The 9,973-nt window shown below is 39.5% G+C and overlaps 1 protein-coding gene across 1 annotated transcript in view; it reads right to left on the bottom strand.

Moving 5' to 3' along the window:
• The window catches only part of LOC109927336 (follistatin-related protein 5-like), a 499,489-nt gene that overhangs the window by 164,107 nt on the left and 325,409 nt on the right, over window positions 1–9,973 (bottom strand). Inside the window, exons 4-5 of the mRNA XM_048603747.1 lie at window positions 7,368–7,558; window positions 3,173–3,293 (exon numbers count right to left, since the gene is read on the bottom strand). Of these exons, the coding sequence (XP_048459704.1) occupies window positions 3,173–3,293; window positions 7,368–7,558 (312 nt within the window). The remainder of the gene's footprint in view (window positions 1–3,172; window positions 3,294–7,367; window positions 7,559–9,973) is intronic.

The following is a 9,973-nucleotide window of genomic DNA, read 5'->3' as shown; positions in this document are numbered from 1 at the left end:
ATTATCTATTTCATATTTCAATTTCTACATTATGAAGATATTTTTATGTCCTGCAACACAGTTTTTCGCTCAAATTTAAAATGAAACTAGAAAAAAAATCTGCATATGACAGAGGAAATAACTGTTAATAAATCACACTGTGATTTATGAACTCTTGATGAACTAAAGGAGGCCAATAAAACTCAGGGTTTAGATGATGAGCATAAAATACTTGAAACTATGGATTTGCAATTTGCTACACTTGGGAACCACTAGTAGGTTCTTGTTTGCCCTTCAACATCAGGTATTTAACATTTGACAGCAACTTGACCAAGTTAATACAGCACCTCAACAGCACACACAAGAAAAGATGTAGAGAAAGGTGGTTGTAGAGGGAGAAGCAGAGGAAAACAGCCCTGAGAAAGAAATAATGTGGAAAATAGATGTACAGAGAAATGTGATATATATAGGTCGTGAGACTTAAAGAATTACAGACAATGTTCCAGATTATATTACATTATGTGGTTGGTTACACAGCTACTGCAACCAAACAACCAGCTTATTGGAAGTCAAATGTTTGACTTATCTTTCTAATTTCCTATCATTGCTGCATTTATGCAGAACTACTACGTGGAACCTTAGTGCATAATGATAGAAAATAGGAATAAACCAGTAACACAATTCGTTATGGATTCAAGAAGACAAAACGAGAAACAAGACAAAAGAAACAGAATCAGCAATAAAACCTCACACCACAAAGGGCACTGACAGAGGTTGGAATGCCCACAGTTTCAAATCATGAGAACTCTAAAACCTCTTTTGAATATCAGGATGAAAGGTATTGATAAAAGTTAGCAGTACCCATGATATGGAAATCCACAAACAGGTTTCGTGGGCATCATATCTGGAATATTGACACTGGTAAGTAAGACTTAACTGGCATTAGACACATATGCATGAGTGTGTTTAATATTTGCAAAATGGTGGTGCAGGTAAACTGACCACTGTGTACTAATGAAGTGAAAATCAACCACACAACAGAGATAAAATGTTGAAATGGCCTTCACAAATAGAACAATAGCATAGCCACTCAATTTGATGAATAATACACCAATACCATTACCCAAAAGAGAACATTCCACTTTGTTACTTCTTACCATTCAGGAAAAGTGTTTCATAGATTGAAATCAAGCTGTACAATACTAAAAAAAAAGTTGTATTTATAGATTGTCAACCCATTTAAAATAAATAGAATAATAATTCATTAAAATAACATACAGAGAAACAGAATTTATCATTAAGATTGCAAAGTATAGTTTCCATCCATAAATTAGTGTAATTTGTTTCTGTCAATTCTTGCTTATAACACTGGAGGGTGCTCCTTCTATTTTACTACTGATTTTTAGATAGGTATCTTCATCATACATTGATTATACTATTAAAGCACAAAACTTCACAATGAATATAGATTTAGATGTTGGAAATTAAATGCAGTTTCAGAGATGGTTGGCCAACACAAACCTGTATTTTTTTGTTGTTCTATGCTCTGGATTCTGGCCATAAATAATTTTACTGTGTATTGTTTGCCCTCCATTTTCTGGCCTATAAAAACATTACAGCCTGCCAAGCACAGCAATGGTAGAAAGACACAAAAGTTGGGAGTGCTTCACTTTAGTGGGGTCACCCAGAAAGGTTTAATATTTGACAAGGAACGTAACAGTTTTCCCTTAATTTGGTGTGAAATGTTAGTGATAGGGAATATGCTATGGAGAGCTAGGAATTTGGACACACTAGGGATTTCCCAAAAGACTACTGTTTCTGAACATACATGGCAATCAAGACAACGTGAAATATGTTCTCACATGGCAGAGTTAAAAAAAAATCAAATGCTGCTAATCTCAGAAACTTAAGAGGAATCTTATTTCTACTCGAGGGCAATAACAGTGACAAAGAAGCATTAAAGCAGCAACATGGTAGGACGGGAATATTGTTACCAATAAATGTCTGCCAACCTTCATTTCCAATCATCCTCCCCACCACCCAGCCCCACTGCCAACATTCCCGGTTTTACAGCTGATGGCAATTCCTGAAGAGACTTACCTTTTAAGGCTCCCATTCTATTAGGAAAATGTTTCATTGTCACTGGCAATATGGAAAGCCACCATGTGGTTCCTCAGGAAATCTTGTAGATCAGCATCCACACAGGGCTGGGATGCCGATTGGGACCATTAGTATTAAATGTAAAGTCACGGAGATCAAGTTTGCATGGAAAAAAGCATTTCGACAAATTTTCAATCCATACCTTCCGTGATGGTTTTAAAATATAAAATTAACTCACAATCCTCAAAGTTTCCCCTATTTTGCTCTAAGCCATATATCACCTTTAGTGATCTCTTTCTGAAAGTGGCTGACAGGAGACACATAGAAGAATGTCAGTGATGAGGCTTTTTCTACAATCATAGTTCCTTCACTGTGGCTGGGTCAAAATCCTGGAATTCCCTCGCTAATAGCATTGTGGGTCAACGTACAGCAGGAGAACTGGAACAGTTCAAGAAGGCAGTTCACCACCACCTTCTCAGGAGCAACTAGAGATGGGCAAGAAATGCTGGCCAGCCAGCGATGCCCACATCCCATAAATGAATAGAAAAAAATATTTAGCATCAAAATCTAGAACCATATCCGAGAGAAAATAGAGATAAATTACTATTACATCAGATCACAGCTGCATTATCTATTTCATATTTCAATTTCTACATTATGAAGATATTTTTATATCCTGCATCACAGTTTTTCGCTCAAATTTAAAATGAAACTAGAAAAAAAATCTAGTGGTCCGCACTGATAGAATCCTCAAAGATTTAACATTATGAGGAAAGGAGGAGTAGGTCAAATTCATGTCCCGCCGCTGTAACATTGCCATGCATACAAAATGAAAAGATTATTGTCTGGAAATAAGACCACAGCACATAAATAGAAAATTGCCAGAAGTCAGTTTAAGTTCTTTGATTTCAAGCAAATGTAAGCAATGAAATCAACACTATCCAACATGATCGGTTGATAATTTGAACTCTCAACACATAAGTTGGCAATTAAAAATTATTAAGCTTATGCTGTACCAGGATTGTGATAAACTACTTGCTTTAAGTGCATATTACACAGGACTATGAATGTACTGTCCTTTGACTAGACTTACGGAATGCTGTGTAGAGTTCCTCTAATGTCAACACCCTGTCATTATTGTAATCATCGTACTGAAGAAGATCAAATAGATTGCAGTCAAATGGGTCATTATCAAGCGTATCTTGTGTCATTGCCTGTCAAAATGAAACATGCCTTGAGTGAACTCAAACAACAAATGTTTAGATTTTACAATCAATTTAGACAAGTATGAATATTTGATCCTGAAACATGATCAGAATCTGGACTAAGAATTATGTTTCCCCTTGATCTTCTTCAAGAACATGCTCTGCAGCTCTCCCAACTGAAAAATAGCATATCTATCATTCTTAATCTTCTGTATCTGCCTGTTAGGAGTTTCATTAGAATAGTCCTAGATAGTGTATCTCTTCTGGTTTCTGAGCAGCAGGGTTTTTGTCTCTTTTTTGGATAAGACTGGGAATTAATTTTACAATGAATCACGTTGCAATCAGAAAGCTACATCTACAATATGTGAATTAATTCATAGCACCACTAGATAGCCCTGTACACTGTTTGCTTTAGGTAGATTCCAAAAGTTCTGAGGATGGTAATATTGTCAATATTCTACTTAATGCAGGCTTTGAGAACTTTAAATCAGTGTTTATTTTTAACAGCAAAAGCAGGAATTTTTTTAAAACCTTACAATACTTGTTCCACACTGCAGTATCTTCCATTATATTGTTCTTTCGTAGCTCCCATAGTCTATTTTTAATCATCCTCACAAATGCACATTCTGTCTATTTTTCACACCCTCTTTCTCACATTCCCACCCTTACATATATGCATATTAAAGCCGCAGTGGAGAGTTCCAGCTCAGTACAGCTCAAACTAATTTTATTCTCAGCACATAGAGCCATATGTCTTTTCTGTCTTTTGTCCAGATTTCTATATTCCCATATTTTAACCTACAAATAGGAACCCTGGTAAATACTTCTTTGCCTAATACAGGGAAGCTAAAAGGAATCTGAAGAATCACACAGCACAGAAGGCCACTTGACCAATTGTACCTGTGCTGGATCTTTGAAACAGCTGCCTAGTTAGTTTCATTCACCTGCTGCCTCCCCCTAGGGCTACTGTTTTTTTTCAATTTCAGCATATATTCAGCTCTAACTTTGTAAGTCACTATTGAATCAGATTCCATCACCCTTTCAGACAAAATGCTGAAGATCATAACAACTCTTGATGGAATTCTCACAGAAAGCTATTTGGAATAAGGACAAAACTGAAAGGAAGACAGCAGCATGAATGAATGAATCACAATAAATAGGAACCAAAAATAATCTGTGCCATTCAATAACGCAATCTGATTGGCAGTACATATTGATTCTCATTGATTGAATTAAGTATGGCCAGGCTAGATATCTAAAATCTGTAATTTTTGACTCATTTAATAGTACTCTTTGAAAAAAGATAAATATTGTGGATACCATTAGGGTTTTAAAAGACATACATGACTTGTTGATAATCCATGGCAAAACAGAGAACAGATTGGTCAAAAGGCAGAAATTAAATAAGCGTTATGGATGATTATTGAATGAGTGGGATGCGAACCATGTGAGTCTCACTGAAGGACCATATAGATATTTTGTTTTTATCCCTTAACCCTGTTAGGCACCTTTACATTTTTCTATACTAAGGTGTTGGATAAATAAAAGTTACCTAAAAGAGAGTAGGATCTTTGCACCAGAAGCAAATGCAAGCAGTAGGTAGCTATGAGAATGATGTTACAGGGGCTTACGGGAGCAACTGAGTTCATTTATCTGTTGAATCACCAGCTTTGCACTGATTGAGAATGTCGAGTAGCATTGGTTTGTTAGGCTTTACGTGACCACTTCCTGCTCAGATCAGGAACTTGGAACTCAAACAAGCCGTGTCAACTTTATAAAAAGGATTCCAGCAGAAGAGCCCTTTTCTATTGGAGACCCTTTGACATGGATAGGTCGACAGAAAGTCATAAATCCAGCAATTCTTATTGTTGCAGCAGACCTCCCAGACTTGCAGAAATGGATGGAATTCAAAACTGTAAAATGCCATGGTGGTGAAATGAACACTTTAAAATGGATGACAGCAAACAGGTAGCCCATTTTAAATCTTTTCAGATTCATTGGAAATAAAATTTGGCAGAAAGGTAAAGTGAGTTGGCAATCTGCTACCATGCTTTTGTTTTAGACTGATGTATTTATATAATAAAGCACAAGGACATTATTAAATGTGGATATAGCTCTCATTATGCAGAATTTGTGTCTGTGACAAAAGTGCAAAATTTGGTGTCAGGTTTGTCATAAACTGATAGTTCTTTCTGAGGTGGCAAAAGGATGTTACAACTGGTCTCAAGGAGTTAAGCTGTAGAAGAGTGGATGGAAAAAACTAGTTAGAATTCCAGGTCCTAAACATCTTCCACAAGTTACATCAGGAAAGCTATGAGTGCATATACATGTGTATGCATGGAGGGGAGCCAAGCTCTTGATAAAAGTGTGAGGGCTTCCGTTGGTAAAGAAGTTAACAGTAAATAAATGGGATAAAATTTGATCTTCACTGCTTCAGCCATATTCGGTGAATTATATTGCTTATCTGTGATTAAGTCTGCCTAAATTTCACTGCACAATAATAAAAAAAGCAAATCTACCGCTATAACTGCATGGCAGAACTTCAGAATGAATCAGGAGATTCAATTAAGATGAACATTAAATAGATGATGGTGGAACAGTTCAGAAATACCAAAATTAAAAATTTAAAGGTATACTTTCTGGTGCTAATTTTTGTCAGAAAGTAAATGTGACTGGAATGGGTTGGGTTTTCTCATCGAGATTTCAGGACATCAGTGTCAGGAGCAAATGTGGATTCCAAGCCTGAGCTTGGTGATAGTGAGATCTGTTGGACATTCTTCCCGGAGATAGATTTCTCAGTAACAGCTGACGTGTTCACCTTCCAAGCCTGTCTATTATACTACAACCCCAAAGATGGGTACAGTAGGCCAGAGTCCGGACAGACACTCTCAATTGGCACTGCAGCCAACATATTTGGCTGCCACTATCTGTGAAGATACCCCTTGAACTTTTGGAAGCTTTCCTGTAGCAAGAATGCACTCAAAGCCATCCTAATGCAGCTGCCCCCAAGTTTTCTACTTCTTACTTTCTCTGCTACCTCAAACTACTTCTCCACTGGTCTGGGAGGTTACCTATTGTATAGGCGCATCTACTTTTTTTATTAGCATTAGTAAACAGTAATTTTTCAAAAAATCACTTCCTTGATGGCAATATAGTATTAGACTGATTAGCCCACAGAGTTAGTGTTCAAATCCCATTGTAGTATATCTTGAATCAATCCAATAAATTTGGTCATTTGCAAGCTTATTGGATTATTGTAAAATCTCAAATGGTTCAATAATATTCTCCAGGAAAGAAAACCTGGCGGCCATTATGTCCCAATCAACATACAACTCCAATTCCACACTACATATAAATGTTGAATGCCCTCAGATAACTAATATAACCAGGAATGAACAATGAATATTGGTGTTATTTATATCTCAATAGTAACCAATGCAAACAGCTGGTGCCAAATTTTCTGCTTTGTATCAAATTCTCAAAAAGTTGACAAAGATGCATTCCAAATGATAGTCTTTCAACTCAACATAGAGAGAAACAGAGTGAGAAAGAAAAAGAGAGAAAGAAAGAAAGATTTGTATTTATATAGCATTTTTCATGAAAACTGATCATGTTAAGTGTGTCACAGTCAATTAAGAACTTTCTGAAATGTAGTCCTATTGTAAAGTGTGAAACATAACAGCCAATATGTACACAGCAACCTCCCACAAACGGCAATGTGATAACGACCAGCTTTTTTTTCGTGTTGTGTTGATTGAGGGATAGATATTAACAAACACCCTGGGAATAACTCCTCTGTTAATTTTTGAAACAGTGTCATGGGATATTTTACATCCAGCCAAACAGGCGGATGGGATCTTCGTTTAACTTTTCACTTGAACAGTGCTATGCTCTCTCAGTAGCGCACTGGAATGGCAGGTCTGAAGACCGTGTTCAAGCCTGAAACTGAACTTTAACATGGATCTCAGATATTGGAGAGGTATCAATTGGGTAAACAGTCCAATGAGGATTTAAGAAGAAATTAAAGTCAAATAAATAACCAACAAAAATTTTACATTGAAGTTCACAGAACACAACACCCACCTGTGCCAGTTCACTGTTGTCTATAAGTCCATCCCCACTAGTGTCAAAGTACTTGAACATATTCTCCACCAAAACTCTCTTCAGTGTTGTTGTCTCCATTGTAATATTTTCTTCTTGGAAATACCTTCGACTCTGTAGGTCCAGCAACATGCTTTTCAATCTGCTGTAGTCTGCCAATTTACACCGCCCACCTACAGAAAGGGCAAAGTATTCCAAAATAATGTATGATTATTTTGTTGCAGATCAGGTGAAGATAGAGATTAGGAACTTCTCCCATTTGGATAGAACCAAGGGTCAAATTTGCTCTAATAGATTGAAAATATGCTTCCCTCTACTGTTCTATATCGTTCAGGAAGAGCACCTAAGTTTGGGTGCTATTGAATTGTGGGTTCAATATAAAATGCTTTGTGTTGTAATGACTGATTGCAGGTCTATGCATACAGTAGTTTCGTTTATTGACCATAGCTGTCATGGTGACGATAAAAGAAAAAAAATCCCACAAAGTCACTCCCACACACTTTCTGGTGATGGCATCGCCATTAACACAACTCCTTGGTTACTGGATAACCTAGAAAGTAGACTAGCAACGAATTTAATATTAATTTTTCAGCATTAATATCAGATTAACAGTTCAATTCAAAATAAACTAATGGATTAATCTACTTTTCATGTTATTTTCAGATGAATTTATGGTCAATAAATTCCTTCCAAGTGGAAGATGATAGCCTTGTGACATTATTGCAAGACTATTAATCCAGAAATTCTGCTGATGTTCTGGGGAGCCTGTTTTGAATCCTGCTGATTAAATGTCGATTGTTAAAAAAAAAAAATCTGCCTCACTAATGTATTTCAGGGAAGGGAATCTGCCATTGTCACCTGTCCTGGCCTACATGTGACTCCAGAGCCACAGCAATGTGGTTGACTCTCAACTGCCCTCTGAAATGGCCTAGCAAGCCACTCAGTTGCAACAAACGCTACAAAGTCTCAACAAAGAAATGAAACTGGATGGTCCACCTGGCATCGAACCAGGCACCGGAGAAGATAACGACAGAAACAGCCCTGTCGATTCTGCAAAGTCCTCCTTACTAACATCTGTGGGCTAGTGCCAAAATTGGGAGAGTTGTCTCACAGATTAGTCAGGCAACAGCCTCATGTAGCCATACTCACAGAATCACACCTGATAGACAATGTCTCACACCACCATCACCATCTCCAGAAATGTCCTGTCCTACTGGCAGGACAGACCCAGCAGAGTTGGTGGCACAGTGATATACAGTCAGGAGGGAGTTGCCATGGGAGTCCTCAACATTAAATCCAGACCCCATGAAGTCTCATGGCTTAAGGTTAAACATGGGCAAGGAAACCTCCCGCTGATTACCATGTACTGTCCTCCCTCCCATGTACTATTAATGAATCAGTATTCCTCCATGTTGAAGAATACTTGGTGGAAGCACTGAGGGTGGCAAGGGTGCAAAATGTACTCTGGGTGGGGGACTTCAATGTCCATCACCAAACATGGCTCTGGAGCAGAGATAGTAGGAACTGCAGATGCTGGAGAATCCGAGACAACAAGGTGCAGGGCTGGATGAACACAGCAGGCCAAGCAGCATCATAGGAGCAGAGAGGCTGACGTTTCGGGCCTAGACCCTTCATCAGAAAAGGGGGAGGGGAAGGGGGTTTTGAAATAAATAGGGAGAGAGTGGGAGGCGGATAGAAGAGGGATAGAGGAGAGGATAGGTGGAGAGGAAACAAACAGGTCGAAGAGGCGGGGATGGGGCCAGGAAAGGTGAGTGTAGGTAGGGAGTTAGGAAGGGGATAGGTCAGTCCAGGGAGGACGGACAGGTCAAGGGGGCGGGATGAGGTTGGTCGGTAGGAGATGGAGGTGCGGCTTGAGGTGGGAGGAGGGGATAGGTGGGAGGAAGAACAGGTTAGGGAGGCAGGGACGAGCTGGACTGGTTTTGGGATGCGGTGGGGGGAGGGGAGATTTTGAAACTTGTGAAATCCACATTGATACCATTGGGCTGCAGGGTTCCCAAGCGGAATATGAGTTGCTGTTCCTGCAACCTTCGGGTGGCATCGTTGTGGCACTGCAGGAGGCCCAGGATGGACATGTCGTCTGAGGAATGGGAGGGGGAGTTGAAATGGTTCGCGACTGGGAGGTGCAGTTGTTTGTTGCGAACCGAGCGTAAGTGTTCTGCAAAGCGGTCCCCGAGTCTCCGCTTGGTTTCCCCGATGTAGAGGAAGCCACACCGGGTACAGCGGATGCAGTATACCACATTGGCAGATGTGCAGGTGAACATCTGCTTGATGTGGAAAGTCTTCTTGGGGCCTGGGATGGGGGTGAGGGAGGAGGTATGGGGGCAGGTGTAGCACTTCCTGCGGTTGCAGGGAAAAGTGCCGGGTGTGGTGGAGCTGGAGGGGAGTGTGGAGCGGACAAGGGAGTCACGGAGAGAGTTGTCCCTCCGGAAAGCAGATAAGGGTGGGGAGGGAAAGATGTCTTTGGTGGTGGGGTCGGATTGCAGATGGCGGAAGTGTCGGAGGATGATGCGTTGGATCCGGAGGTTGGTGGGGTGGTACGTGAGGACGAGGGGGATTCTTTTTTGGTT

Source organism: Rhincodon typus, chromosome 12 (genome assembly GCF_021869965.1).
Source record: "Rhincodon typus isolate 14 chromosome 12, sRhiTyp1.1, whole genome shotgun sequence".
NCBI classification, from domain to species: domain Eukaryota; kingdom Metazoa; phylum Chordata; class Chondrichthyes; order Orectolobiformes; family Rhincodontidae; genus Rhincodon; species Rhincodon typus.
This window is presented reverse-complemented; position numbering and strand designations above follow the sequence as displayed.